General features: G+C 36.9%; 1 protein-coding gene across 4 annotated transcripts in view; it reads left to right on the forward strand.

The window, feature by feature from the left end:
• The window catches only part of MAP3K1 (mitogen-activated protein kinase kinase kinase 1), a 62,450-nt gene extending 48,870 nt beyond the window's left edge, over positions 1-13,580 (forward strand). For 3 of the 4 annotated variants that reach the window (XM_076361932.1, XM_076361930.1, XM_076361929.1), the window contains exons 12-20: positions 911-1,002; positions 1,252-1,441; positions 1,773-3,051; positions 3,978-4,130; positions 6,033-6,195; positions 7,683-7,814; positions 8,798-8,940; positions 9,428-9,559; positions 10,904-13,580. In XM_076361932.1, the coding sequence (XP_076218047.1) occupies positions 911-1,002; positions 1,252-1,441; positions 1,773-3,051; positions 3,978-4,130; positions 6,033-6,195; positions 7,683-7,814; positions 8,798-8,940; positions 9,428-9,559; positions 10,904-11,053 (2,434 nt within the window). In that variant the 3' untranslated portion in view covers positions 11,054-13,580. The remainder of the gene's footprint in view (positions 1-910; positions 1,003-1,251; positions 1,442-1,772; positions 3,052-3,977; positions 4,131-6,032; positions 6,196-7,682; positions 7,815-8,797; positions 8,941-9,427; positions 9,560-10,903) is intronic. The other variant, XM_076361928.1, reaches the window with a different exon arrangement.
• The last annotated feature ends 2,108 nt before the right edge of the window (positions 13,581-15,688 follow it).

A 15,688-nucleotide genomic window follows, 5' to 3' on the forward strand; every position in this document is an offset into this window, starting at 1 on the left:
AGTCTAATTGCTACCAACAAACTTCTGGCTTGAAAGGTGTAGGTTTTGAAAGCACCTGGTTGTATTTTTCCAACACTTTCAGATCTTAAATGATACTTTGCTTTCATAAGGCCTTTTTTCCCCCCCTTAAAATAAAGGAAGATGTTAGGTGCAGTCATCAACCATCCCCTCCATCTCAGTTGATATTATTGCTTTGGTCTAATTCTCATGACTCACCTTTTAAGCAGTCAGCAAGTACCAATCATGTATGTTTCCTACTTCAACGGAAGCTGTTGTACATCTGTGACATGAAGTGTTAACATAATGCTTCTGCTTTTTATTTTACAGTCAGTGTAATGTTAGGAGATAGCTATTCTGAGTGAAAGCCCTTGGCATTTCTGGCTTGAGTAGGCCTTGTCTTCCTGTCCCAAGCTACCCCGTTTGTTCTGCCAGACCAACCATTTCTTCACCTGTACTGTAAGCTAGATGCAGAAGTCCACCAGCTTGACTCTTTTGTCTCTTTTAGGTTTAGTTCCTAAGCAGCATTTCTTCTGAAACTGCAGCTGGAGATGCCCCAGCAATAGTCGAGCAATAGGATATCTAAAGTTAAAGGAATAAGTGAAATAGAGCTGTTCCTTGTGTTGCTGGATTCCTGGATTTGGCCTGTTTTTCAAGAGGATGAGGTCCTATTTGGGTTTTTGTTTATTTATTAGTGATAGACATTACATTTCTGGAAGTATCCTTGTAAAATTGTCACAACTATTGGTAGCTTACAGATAGAGGATTATAGAAATGTATTGGAATAAAGTGATGTGAAATTGTTTTCCACGCACAAGTCCAAGCTAATGATTATTGAAATATAATGATTAGAATGTTTTTCCTTGAAAGCATCTGCTAAAAGAGTTATTTTTTTTGTTTTAATTTCTTATAGTCGAACAAGTCAACTTTCAGTCTCAACGCTATTGGAGATGTGTAAAGGCCAAGCAGGCGAGCTGGCAGTTGGGAGAGAAATACTTAAATCTGGTAATAATAGCTCTTCATATAGAATTGAATTATAATTACAAGCAAATATACTGAAGCATTTTAAATTTAATGCAGGATTTATCCAATATCAGCATGGCAAAGAGAACGATATTTCTCTCAGCAGTTTGGGAGGGGGTTAATTTGGGCACAGAACGTGCATTTCTGTATGATACAGTTCTGATCTTTATTTTGATCAGAATGTAGATTGTGAACATATCTAATTCTTATTTTTATCAACTTTTTTTATAGGGTCCATTGGTATTGGTGGTGTTGATTATGTCTTAAATTGTATTCTTGGAACCCAAACTGAATCTAGCAACTGGCAAGCGCTACTGGGGCGACTTTGTCTAATAGACAGACTTCTGTTGGAATTTCCTGGTGAATTTTATCCCCACATTGTCTGTGGAGATGTTTTACAGGCTGATACCATAGTAGACAGGTACTCACTTTTGCTATGTGACTATTACTCTTCATAGTTGAATATGTTGTTGGTGATTTCTTCAAAAAAATAGTTGTTCTAATTCCTGTAAACAAATAGTATATATTTATATGCAAAAGTGCACTTACTTTATGGAGTAAATGGTTGCCTTTTTTAAAACTTCTGACCCGTGAATCAATTTTGAAGCACCAGTGCAGCAATAATTCTACTGCAGAACTGACAGCTAAATACATTATCTTGAAATGGCTTTCTTGGCATTAGTTAACTAGAGCAAATAACTGATATTTATACACTGATATCAGTGTATAAAACACCTCTTTTCTTTTTTTAGGTATAAGAAACTTCTCTCCCTCTTAACTTTCGCCTTGCAGTCAATTGACAATTCCCACTCAATGGTTGGTAAACTATCACGGAGAGTATTTTTGAGTGCAGCAAGAATGGTGGCAAGAGTGCCTCATGTTTTTGTAAAGCTGTTAGAAATGTTGAGTGTGACAAGCTCAACTCATTATGTAAGGATGCGTCGACGTCTGATGGCAATAGCAGATGAAATGGAAATTGCAGAAGCCATCCAGCTAGGCATGGAAGAAATGCACTCTGGGGAATGTCGACATGAAGACTTTTTGCAGCTACCTGTACCAGATAACTCTCCAGAAGCTACAGAAAGTAATACTCCTAACAATACTGTCCAGTTATCAGGGAAAAGTCGGAAAGGTTTAAGTGATAAAAAACTGAGTGCCAGTCCAGAGGACATTTCTGAGACGCTGGCTGGCCTTGCTGTGGGACTTCCTGTTTCATCAGTAACCACTGAGCAACCAAAGCCAACCATTCAAACAAAAGGAAAACCCCACAGTCAGTGTTTGAACTCTTCTCCCTCATCCAGTCATTCCCAGTCACTATTCCCAACGCTTCTGTCTCCTTCAAACCCATCTGTACCAGCTGGCACTGTAACAGATGTCTCTAAACTCAGACCTCAGGGATTTGTTCCCTGCAAAATTCCCTCACCTTCTCCTCAAACACGGCGGAAACTTTCTCTCCAGTTTCAGAGAAACTGTTCTGAAAATAAAGAACCAGAGAAACTTTCTCCGGTTTTTACCCAAGCCAGGCCATTGCCATCCAGTCACATACACAGGCCAAAGCCATCACGACCTGCTCCAAGTGATGTGAACAAGCAGGGAGAAACCTTAAAAAACAGTATGACACTTGACCTGAATGATATTTCACAGTGTGATGGCAATAGTAGTAGTAGTAGCAGTGCAGTTATACCAAGTGAAGAGACAGTGTTCACACCAGTAGATGAAAAATGTCGATTGGATGTTAATGCAGAGCTCAATTCCAGTATTGAGGACCTACTTGAGGCCTCCATGCCAACAAGTGATGGCACAGTTACATTCAAGTCTGAAGTTGCAGTTCTTTCTCCTGAGCGGGCAGAAAATGATGATACTTACAAAGATGATGTAAATCATAATCAAAAATGCAAGGAAAAGATGGAAGCTGAAGAGGAGGAAGCTTTAGCTATTGCTATGGCAATGTCAGCGTCTCAAGATGCCCTGCCAATAATTCCCCAACTACAGGTCGAAAACGGTGAAGATATCATAATCATTCAGCAGGATGTAAGTATACTTATGGGAATTTAGCATAAGTGTCAATTGAGGTTCACTGAATTTATAAAGCAGTGCTGTTATATTTCCAATGTTACATAAAACACAGAGGTACTCAATACCCTCTCCTAGGAGTTGGGGTATAAACAGTCTGCCAGTTGAGGGTGCTAACCAAATCCTTCCATGGTTATTAACAAGTTTAGAGGAGGTATTTGGAAGAGAAACATCATGCCATGTACCAACTTTTAAAATGGCAAAGGAGGAAGTGTAAAAGTGAGGAAACCAGGAAATGAGAACAAAGTTTTTAAGCAGGAGTAGAACTGTACTGAGTCTTAATGCTGATTTACTTTGAAGGCAATTGTACAAAACCAAACTAGTTTCTGAAAGCAAAGGCAGAGTTGGAAGAGATCTTCTTGTCAGCGCATCTTGAGAGAGAAGATGAGAGATACTTTAGAAGTCAGAAAAAAGATATTTGTTGGCAAATAGACAAAAGCACCAGAAATAAGAATAGAGAAAGGGGTATTTGTGATCCTTTGCATGAGGTAACAACATGTGAAGCATAAAATGGGAGAAATAAATTAAGTAGAAAACAACATGACTTTGGTTGTGTTTACTATAGGTGCTAACTAAAACCTTAACTAGACATGAGATCAGGAATCTAGAAAAAAAGTCTTGCTCTTATTTGTGTCCTTAAATCTTGCCTTTCACCTCCGGTAGTAATGTAGAGGAGGCTCTCTGTTCTTACATACAGTAGGAGTATGTGGATTATGGAATACACTGGTGTTCTGGTCTCAGCTGAAACATGTATAACCTGCAGTACAAAGAACTGTAAGGGAGAGGAGAGGCATATAAACCTGGATATTTCATAACCTTCCAGAATGTCTACATTTTAGATGCATGCTAGTAAACATGGAATTGATTTGGAATTTAATTTGCAGACACCAGAAACCCTGCCTGGACATACCAAAGCAAAACACCATTACAGAGAAGATGCAGAATGGCTTAAAGGTCAGCAAATTGGTCTTGGAGCTTTCTCTTCCTGTTACCAAGCTCAAGATGTAGGAACGGGGACATTAATGGCTGTAAAACAGGTAAATACTTCAAATACTTCACTTTATGGAATATATTGTGCTTGTTCTTCAATATTTCTTTGGAATATTAAATATAAAAGCTCTCTGCTCCTACAGACTTCTCATGTTCCTTGCTTCCTCTGCTCCCTGTCATGTGGTCTCACATAATACATAATAAAGTCTTTATGTGCATGGTATTAACACAGTATTTTCAGGTTTTTTCACTTCTCCTTAAAATGACAAAAATACTGTAATTCTTTTATATGCCCATTTCCTTGCATAGTTCTTCAAACGCATTTTTACATTTACCAAGTTCATAAATCAGAGACAGAGTTAGGAATGGAGCTCAGATGTCTTGATTTCAAAGTAATGCCCTATTTGCAAGGTAGCTATTAAAAGTAGTTTCCCCTTACTTGTTAAGATTTTTTTTTTTCCCTAAAACAGTTTAAGCGGAGGAAATGTAGTTTAATGCTTGTTTCCTCTGATCCAACAGCCAACTTTGAGGCAAGTATTTTTACTATTTAAATTAATACACAACAGAAGAGTGACTGAGAAAAGAGGCCCAAATGCATTCAAGATTTTTGAATGTTCTAGATGTGAGTAAATCTTTCACACTTAAGATGCCTGTCCTGGTTTTGGCTGGGGTAGAGTTAATTTTCTTCCTAGTAGCTGGTACAGTGCTGTGTTTTGGATTTAGGATGAGAACAATGTTGATAACACGCCGATGTTTTAGTTGTTGCTAAGTAGTGCTTACACTAGTCAAGGACTTTTCAGCCTCCCATGCCCTACTGACTGAGAAGGCTGGAGGTGCACAAGAAGCTGGGAGGGGGCACAGCCAGGACAGCTGACCCCAACTGGCCAAAGGGACATTCCATACCATGTGACGTCATGTACATAAACTGGGGGAAAACTGGCCGGGGCGGGGGGCCGCTGCTCGGGGACTGGCTGGGCATCGGTTGGTGGGTGGTGAGCAATTGCATCATCCATCACTTGCTTTGATGATTATTATTATTATATTTCAATTATTAAACTGTTTTTATCTCAACCCACGAGTTTTCTCACTTCTATTTTCCAATTCTTTCCCCCATCCCACCACGGTTGGAGGGAGAGTGAGTGAGCGGCTGTGTGGTGCTCAGTTGCCGGCTGAGGTTAAACCACGGCAGTGCCCTAGGTCTGAATCAGTGATACCAACACAGAGGGAATCTTAGTCCTAACATTTTCTTATTAATTCTAGATTGAACTTATACCTATGGAATTGAGCAATTTCAAAACATTTAATCAGGGAAAGAATATCTGTCATCAGCTGTTCCTCCTTTGAAACTCTTGCTTATGAAAGAGTAGGACTGTCCATGTAGTCCTAGAGGCTTCTCGTGGAGAGATGATGATGATGATTCTGATGCCCAGGGGAAATTCTTTGCAGCATACCATTATTTCAGATTTAGTATGGATCAGAGCTGGGGTTCCATTACAGGACTTCTGATCTGCTTCCTCCCCCTCTCATTTCTGGGATAAGAGGTTTAGTTATGAAACAGATAGTATTGTTACACTGCTAAAAATCTTAAAAATAACAACACTGTCAGAATCCCATTTCAGGCATTACCTTGCTTCCTTTTCTTCAAAATCTGGAAGAAAAAAAAAAATAATTCTTAGTTTAAGCAGAGGAGAGTGAAGAGGGAAGTTTCCCCACTCCATACTTGGAGAGATTTTTGTTGGTATTTCCCCAGAAGATCACTCTTAATTTTCTATGACTGTCTCACATGGAGATACATTCTCAGCTGAAGGGGCTTGAGATAAAAGAATACTTGCTGTTTCCAGATGGTGAAAAGGGATGGAAAACCATCCATTCCTGCTGCTGTACTGAAGGGGGGGGTCACAGGACTGGTAATTATGTAAGGTAAGTCTGAATACCATATTTCGAAACAGGTAACATATGTCAGGAACACATCATCTGAGCAAGAAGAGGTAGTTGAAGCACTGAGAGAAGAAATAAGGATGATGAGTCATCTGAACCATCCTAACATTATTCGAATGTTGGGTGCTACATGTGAGAAGAGCAACTATAACCTCTTTATTGAATGGATGGCAGGTAAACAACTACTATGCCAAAGAAAATGAAAATGAGTTTTGAACTGTGTAGTTTCATACTGCATTTTGCATCACTTCGGTTTGCAAATTTGTATTTTCATTGCTGTTGGTAACCAGTTTAAAGGTCTACTTACAGAACAGTTTAAGTGGTCGTAGTAATATTCTTACTGGTGCATCCTTTTTTTTGATTTGGAATTTTCCATACCTAATCTGCCATACGGTTAAAGCAGTTAGAAGCCCTGAACAAAAACTCTACTACTTTTTCCTCAATTTCTGAATCTAAACGAGGAGTTAGAAACTTTGAGAGACAGGCACTTCAGTTGGAAATACATCAAACTTTTGTATTTTCAGTGTAGCTGTGTAACTTTAAGTTATTATTAAAAATTACTTTGCTAGAAAGTTTGGAATACCTGTCACATGTTTTTGTCCCAAGCATTTTCATAAAAATTCTGTGAGGTGATATGCAAAGGCATTTAAGAACTTAAAGTAAATTTCTAATAATGGGTAGTAAGCAGGATGCTTCGGGAAAAACATGTTCAAATCTTAAATACATTTAGTGGTAATTTAGTAACAAATAGTGAAATCTTTTCATTATTGTACAGAGCAGGGACAAGAAAGTCTATATGCTTTTTTTAAGAAGGAGCTTGGTTAATTTTATGAATGTGATTGTATGTTGTTGCCGTTCAGTTACCAAGACTAGATTTGGTGTTTTATACATCCTTATTTGTTATAAAAGAAAGCATTGCACCTTAACTTACGTTCTTTGGCAGAAACCACTTAGCAATACCAGAGTGCTAACAAGCAAGGCCCAAGTATGTGTTATTACAAGCAGTAGTGCAGAAAATATTTTCTCAAAACTAAGGAAGTTTAAGTATAATTTTTCTGAAATAATAATATTTAGATAATGAAAAATCAGGAATTGTCTGTACCTCATTCATGCCCAAGTTATATTAGAATACTTTGAGAGGCACAATGGAAATCTAAAATCTTGAGGATCTATTTACCAAATTTGGAAAATAGAGAAAGATGCTGCTTTTCCTTGCTTGTCTACTTACTTCTATATATTGTTACTTGGATGGTAACAAAAGTAAATTAAGGTCCTCAGAGGGAATGCTTACTGGAGGCTGCGCATATCTATTGCCCCAAAGAAAGCTAGTGTTCTGCTGCTTAAACATTAATGCAAAATGTGGATAAATATGTGTAGTTTTTTATCAGCAACAGTACTTTGTACACTAAGGGATTTGTACGTTCTTTTAAAGAAGTGTAAAATTACCAGGAAGCATGAAGACTTAAGTCTTTAATGTGTACAGTTACATGTAGAAAGTATATTACTTTTTGCCTATGAAACTTTTTAATGTTTTTTTTGGGGGAGAAATCTAATTATAAATTAGGAATACCAATACTAAGTTCCAATTTTAGGAGGCAGTGCTGCATTCTACTAATACAAAATATAAGTGTTGATTAAAATATATTTCTTTAATCTTCTAGGGGGTTCAGTTGCTCATTTGTTAAGTAAATACGGAGCCTTCAAAGAATCGGTTATTATTAATTACACAGAACAACTGTTACGTGGCCTTTCTTACCTCCACGAGAATCAGATAATCCACAGAGATGTTAAAGGTGAGAATTACTTAGAATGTCTTTTAAAAAAGAATATTCAGAAAGCAGCATCTATTTTGGCTTGAGACTTATTGCTTCTCTCAGATACCATCTCAAAAGTGGTATTTCTATTGGGTTTGTCTGATCATTCTTAAGAACCTTTAATTACTGAAATTAATCAGAATGTTCATAGCATGCTTGGGGATGTTTGCTACCTGTGCCAATAGTTTAGAAAAATTGGTTTTCTCAATTTGTTCAAATAAAATATGAAGTTGCCATATGGCTTTAAAGATTGCTAGTTAACGTAAATGTTTACACTGAAATGTTAGTAAAATCTGTGAACAAGCCAAGATAAAGAGGTCAGATTTCTAATGTATAGGAATATTGTGATGAGTTTTCTTCCTTCATCCTAATTGAACATAAATACAGTTGTACTGTGTTTGAGCAAAATGTGGACTTTATTGGGAAATACCAGTCTTACTGCTTTAATGTCACTATAGCTGTCCATGAACTGGAGAGATATCCAGATAAGTAGCAACATAGTGATGGCAAATATTTGTCTTTAATATTTCTTCTTAAAATAGGGAAACTTTCAATTGCTCTGCAATTCTCTTCAAGACAACTCAAAGTTGCTTAAGGATGAAATAAGTTTAAACTTCACAGGGAGTTGCAGGCAATGAAAACCTCCAGGGTTTTAGGTCACCATTTTCCTTCATTATTTCATGTCCAGGCATTGTTCCAGAATCCTGTGTTTGTCCTACTTTTGAAGTGTGATTGCTTCTCTAAATCTCTCGGACAGCCTCAAGCTGTGTGCAGTATCATTCAGGCATAACAGAAAAGTGACATTATTAGACTTTGTCCTTGACTTTTAGATTTCCTTGATACTGGGGGTGGGGAACATCAACCTATTTATAGTTTTGAAATGGAGGGAGGAAGAATGTCTGTTCATCCTTTTGCCTTTAATAGAAAGCCAACTAGCAGTATTTTTATTATGCTGTTGACAGGTGCCAATTTGCTAATTGACAGCACAGGTCATAGATTAAGAATTGCTGATTTTGGAGCTGCAGCCAGGTTGGCATCAAAAGGAACTGGTGCTGGGGAGTTTCAGGGACAGTTGTTGGGAACTATTGCATTTATGGCACCGGAGGTAAGAAACCAGTTTTGGAAGTTACTTCAAAAAGTTTGTTTGAACTCTTTAAGTTAATTCATACAGCCAAATAACAGAAGACTGCTGTAAATGCTTCAAATATGTTTTAAATGTACTTGTTCTAAAGAATAGGAATTATTCCAACATGGTGATAATGACATTTCTTTCTTGCTGTCAAAGTTGTTTTAAGTAGTTTGTTACAAGATACATCTATCATAAGTATTGTTACTAAAGCCCAAATAACCATTTGGTCAAAAGCTAACTATTACAATGTACTTTGCTTTGCCTCTTGATCAGGCATTTTATTTACTAGCTCTCTATAGCTGTATAAATCTTATGGCATTTACATCACTGATCACTCTCTCAACCTGAAATGTTAATCAGAATGCACTTGGTTGACGATTTCCCCCCCGCACCACCCCATCTAAATTACTTAGAGTTAAGAGACTTTGAAGCAGATAATCTGAGCTTTGGTCTGTCTGTCCAGGTTCTGAGAGGTCAGCAATATGGTAGGAGCTGTGATGTGTGGAGCGTTGGCTGTGTTGTTATAGAAATGGCTTGTGCTAAACCTCCCTGGAATGCAGAGAAACACTCCAATCACCTTGCTCTGATATTTAAGGTGAGGTATTTTGTTGCTACCAATATGCTACAAAAGACGCTGACTAATTTCATACACAGCAATGTGAATTTTAGAAAAGTATACAAGTAGTAGGGGTTGTTGCAATAGCTCTTCTTTATATTGGAGCTGTTAGTACAAAATCAATACTGATACCAACGTAATCATACTTGCTTGTTAAAAAAAAAAAGGCTACCAACACAATAATATGCAGAAGAAAGCTCTGTTCTAAGATATAAATACGTAGTGTAATAGGCTAAAAAAAAATTTGGGAATAGAGTTGATCTTGACTCTAGACAGAAGATTGGGATTTGAACTTGTTTCTTACAATCCTGTAAAGTACGGGAGCAAAGTAAGTTTTTCTACCATAAAACATTTATGTGTGTATTCGTATTTCATAGTGGGGAATTTCCTTTGGTAAAAACCTCATGTTCCATGTGCAGGTTTTGCTGAAAGATATTTACCATTATGCCATGCTATATATGAATATTGCCCTCCCTTTTCTAGGTCATCCATTCTGGCATTCATGTTTCTTACTAAAATCAATTAGGTATATTTAATTCTAAAAGTCTAGTTGAACTGTAGGCATGAATGAAGAAAATACTGCCGCAGGTGAAGAAAGTGATTATTAGCATTTTCACTAGCATGAGTGAAGAAAGTGTTTCCACAAAACAGAACTAGCACAGCAGTATTCAAATATGTTCTAATTAAGTACAAATCACTTGTGGTAAGAGATGTAATTGTCTTGGTTCTGCATCTGCGTGAATCTGGTGGTGCCACCCTAGTGTTCTCAATCATCCTGCTGAATTTGGTCTAGAGAAAATCGAAATTAATTTGGTTGGGAGTCATCTGCATCTATCTGAGAGATTGCCATTTGGGGTGGTAGCAGAAATACAGAAAAGACAACACAAGAGAGCATACCCAGCTTAACATATCATAATATAATATCGCTCAGCTTAATACATCTCCATGTTGGCTTATGCCAGTTAACAGTCACAGTAAGTAGTGGACTAAAGAATACCCGTATGTATGGCATAAGAGCTTTTCTTACAGCCTGCTCAGCAGATGGTCACTGCAGAATCTTGCCATAAGAAGAAAATTCAGAGAAAAGTACAAAGAGAGAGGCAGACCGTGAAAGGTAATAGGTATAAGGGCAACTTAAGACCCATTTTATAAAATGGAAGCATTAACGTAATCTTCGAACTGCAGTGGGAAATACGCTAAGTGGAGAAAAGCTCATAAATATAACTCGTTAGCTGAAAATGATCAGCTTGTGGAAGGTTTTTGGGGTAGGAGAGGGAGCTTAAGAATCACTGACTTCTAAAAAGTTATCTTCCCTTTGTTCAGATTGCTAGTGCAACTACTGCTCCATCAATCCCTACACATCTGTCTCCTGGCTTGAAAGATGTGACTCTTCGGTGTTTAGAACTTCAACCTCAGGACAGACCCCCATCAAGGGAGCTGCTGAAACACCCTGTCTTCCGTACTACATGGTAGCTACTTATGTATAAGGCTGATAAACTGAAGAAGATGCTACTGAATATACAGTAACTGTCTTGCAGTGCAGTTAAGCACAGCAAGTTGTATTATTCTGCTGGCCTTAATGATAGATACATCAAGGACTTAAGGCTAGTGGAGGACCCTACCTAAGTATGTGATTGACAAATCGAGATCTTTACCTAAGATCAGTATGCAACATTTCACAACTTGTGCAGAGATTTGAAAACTGTGCCTTTTCAAACATCTGGCTCTATGTGAACACAAAAGCATTTTTCCTTAAATCTGCATGATTATTTAGCAGATAAGTGATTTTTACTTTATTTGGAGCACTTTTTCAGCAATATTAGCAGCTGAGGGGCTCAGGACCTATTTTAATATAGCAATCACTGTTCCATTTCACATCATGTAGATGTAAGCAGAGGATTCTGCAATTAGTCAGTTTTCAGCACTGGTTTAAAGGAAGTTCTGTATCTGTCCCTTTTAATTACACAAAGTTCTCTGAGTAACAAATCCAAACATTGATGGATACTTTAAAAAAATATTTTGCCTTCCTTAAAGTAAGAGCAGGCAGTTGTGGTTCACTGTGCATTTACTGCTGGCTGTGTAATTTCTTTTGAAATTAAAGTTTGTTTTCATTGTATTTTTAACTTTCAGGGAAAGGTGATCTTTCAAAATAGTCTTTAGAAAAAGATGCAAGCTGTGTCACGGAACATCTTGCTGACACAAGAGTTTTAAAAACAGATTTGCTAGAAATCTGGAATAAAATAAAATGCCACCTTCAACAAGGCAGTGTTGAAGGCTCTGATAGCACAGGTTATTTAAAAAACAGAAAAACCAAGGTTGTTCTGCATAAAACAACTTAGTCTGAATCATGCTAAAAGTTGTTGAGCCTTCTTCTCATATAGCAGTTTTTTCTGGCAAATCGTGTAGAGAAGTTTCGTGGCAAAGGCCCCAAACCCAGCTCCCATTAAAGTTTATGGGAGACTTTGTCCTGTGCTCCAGTGGGAGCAGGTGCCAACTATGAGCAAATCTCATTCTTTGTGTAACAAAACTGAGGTCACATTCTCTACTGATAACAAGTTTTACCTGCTGTTTTCCTTCTGCCGTACATCATCTATTTACTGTAGCCATTAGTGATAATTTACTTTGAAAATGTTAAAAATATTACCGTAAGAAAGGTATTTATTTTAACAAGAAACAAAGTTGGACTTGAAAAGCAAGATAAAGTAAAATGTGAAGTAAAGCTTCACCTGTAGTGCAAAACTTGTGTTTTTTAGCAGGTGTGTTTTTTAAAAACAGGTTTTTAAAATTATTTTAAAGGCAGGTTTTTAGATTCTGATGCATGTAATTCTGAAGGAAAATGGCAGCTTTTCTTTTGCTTTTTTAAGAGGGGGATCTTTTTAAATCAAATACTGATTGTGTTTAATCCATTTGAAAAAAAAATACTGTTCATGTTTTAACTCTTCAGAAGCCAGTTGGATTGTTGGACTGAAATAGAATTGGTTTCAAAGACTCAGGACAAACTACATAAGCTATGGTACATTAAAAATGTACAATACAAATTGGAAGTAAAACATCTTAAAGATAAGTTTACAGGAATGATAGTGCTCATACTAATAAAAAAAGCAGTGTCATTAGTTGTGAGTGTGTTTCTTTTGAAAATTTTACATTCCTTTGTTTTAGAAGATTGGCAGACTTTGAAGAGTTAAAAAGATAATACCGAAATGTGAAGTTTGGTAGCTCTAACTGTTTTGTACTTGACTCTTTTTTTTTTTTGACCACTTTAGAATTTCTCATTCTAATAAGATTGTTTCCAAGTCTTTCTTATGTGCAAGCTTTAAAGGATGCACTCTTGCCAATTCATGTACTGGAAGATCGGTTGTCAGATTAATACTGTTTCTGGCAGAAATGTAAACTGTATAAACTGATGAACCTCAGCTAATCAGTATTACTTTGTAGATCACCATGCCTACCACATTTCAAACTCAAACTGCCTCTAGGTGTCCAAATGCATTTGTTTGAGTTTGTTTGCGTTTCCCTCAGCTTGCTGGTAATTGTGGTGTTTTTAAAATGCAGATGTGATGTAATATTCTTATTTTCTTTGGATCAAAGCTGGACTGAAAATTGTATTGTGTAATTATTTTTTTGTGTTCTTAATGTTATTTGGTACTTAAGTTGTAAATAACGTCTACTGCTGTTTATTCCAGTTTCTACTACCTCAGGTGTCCTATAGAGTTTCTTCTACCAAAGTTCACTTTCACAATGAAATTATATTTGCTATGTGACTGATTCCTAAGACTTCCAGGGCTTAAGGGCTAACTTCTATTAGCACCTTACTGTGCAAGCAAATTTTACAGAAATCTCTGGGTTAAGAAATTTGGCTTCATTGTATCCTTTGTTATTTTAAATATATCAAGATATTTTAATTAAAAGTTTTTACCCCATTGAACCAATTTTATATAGTATAATTTGTACCTATTTTGGTGTTTTTTGTCTTTATAGTAAATAAAAGTTTTTGAACAAATTTTGTCCTTTGCTTATTGTAATGTAAACACGTTCAGTTTACTTATGTGAATAAAATATTTCTGGTACACTTCACTGTTTATACACAATTTCATATGCAACACTTGATATATCAAGACTTAGTTTCTGATATTAAATGACACATATAAATGAGTATTGGCTGATATACGTATATCTTAGGAGTATCAATAAAGAATGCTTAGATAAAGGGCAGCAACAAACACTAAATATTTTTTTAATCGATAATAAAGGTAGGAACTTCTCTTAAAACAACACTGTATCTATAAACCTCACTTGCTTATGCCCTTAGATCAAAGAGTAAATGTCTAAATTTTGCATTACTGCAAACGTAACTATTAATTACCAAGTCAGGTGATCAGTTCTGGAGCCATTGAGGTGTATCTTGGAAGTTAATCTGCTATTTTACGTTTTCAGCGAGATGCTTCCGTTGCTTGTCATTTAAGTAGCAAACATAAGCCTTTCCTTATTCAGGCAATCTGAATACGTATTGCAAAGCTAGGGCTTGTTGCAGTTGCTTGTCTTTCTCCTGATTTTTTTGGATACTTTTAAAATTAATCAACTTTTTGATAGTTGAAAATTAAGTTCAAGTATTCTGTAGCCTTTTTTGTGACAATGAAATTCTACATTTTGAAGGATCGCTGTCTTTATAATCTCCATTACTTGTGTGACTTTATGCAAATAGAGACGAAAATACCAATACACCAGCAAAAATTGGCAGCAGAAATCTTCAGATAAATTCTAGTATCTCATTATTACAATCAGAAAAACGTACTAACTGAAATGTCAAGAAGGAAAATATATGACAAGGATTAAATAAAAGATAAATTTGAGTGTAATGTATCTTCCTTTATTTGATTTACTATAGAACTCCTGAATCTTACAGTACTGTGTGGTAATTATAATGTTGCAGTCTCCTTTTTAGGAACAAGGGATGGCAGAGATCACCTGTCCCCAGCAGTTGGCAGTAAATGTCAAAGACACCTACTAACAGAACCAAATACCTTCATTTGCAAAGGACTTGTTCAGTTCTTCCGCAGGCAAATAGTAAGCTATACCCACTTTGATTTCTCTGGTGAGAATCGCGTTCCATGCTGCGTTCTACGTGACGGTCATAGGCTGAAGTCTGACAGTGTTTCATCTTTGCAAGTCCTCATTGAAAGGTAACGATTGCTTCCAGAATATGTTGGAGTGTCACGAGGATCATGTATTTCCTCTTCACAATCCGAGTGGGCGACTTGTATGCGTGGCTGTTCTGACCTGGCTCTGCCGACCTCCCAAGAAACTCTATTTCCCTTACTAACTTTTCTCTCATTGCTTAGCCTTCCTTGCTGAGCTGAATCACGAATGTGACGGTCTTGCTTCTAAGAGCCACAGTATGCATATACTGTGGCAAACGTGCATGTTGTTTTCTGGTTATGGCTCACAGCTGCTGAAGTCCAGGATTTCAGTTGTGAATGGAGACCTTTCTTCCCTGTCATTACCAAGAAAGTCCAGAAGATGGCAGGAAAGCATTTTGAGCCAGCCCCTGTGCCATTTCCTTTTATTTCCCTTAATCGTTTCAGTTTGCAACATACCATCACTCAGTTCCCGTTCTCAAAAGATGTGCAAGGCCATCGACGGAATTAAAGTGAATATGGAGTGAATCACGAAGCAATTTATAAATATTTGCAAGGCTCTGAGACAGGAAGTTAATTCTGCTTGTTTCATTGCTTTGGTGGGCCTGCCTCACAAAATCCCAAACTCTTGGCAAGAGTTCAAGTCCAGACATAGGAGTATAAGCCTTGACAGTGGTTTGAGGTTTGATTTCTCTGTTCGCCCCAAAACTAATTCTCAAACACTAGCTCCATATGATTATTTTTTTAAACTATTTTCCTAAGAAAGTAAGATACATGCTGTCATGTTCTATCCCATTTTCCCAATAACTTTTTACTTCATTGGCAGATTTTAACTAAAACTGCAGATAAGGAGCAGCATCCAAAGATACAAGTTTTATGAAAGTAGGTACCCAAGCAGAGAAGGGAGAACAGTAAGATAACAAGGAGAAAACATTACCCTTATCTTGATATCTCTTAACTTAATGATTTGTAA

The sequence above is a fragment of the Aptenodytes patagonicus genome, chromosome Z, assembly GCF_965638725.1.
Source record: "Aptenodytes patagonicus chromosome Z, bAptPat1.pri.cur, whole genome shotgun sequence".
Classification (NCBI taxonomy): domain Eukaryota; kingdom Metazoa; phylum Chordata; class Aves; order Sphenisciformes; family Spheniscidae; genus Aptenodytes; species Aptenodytes patagonicus.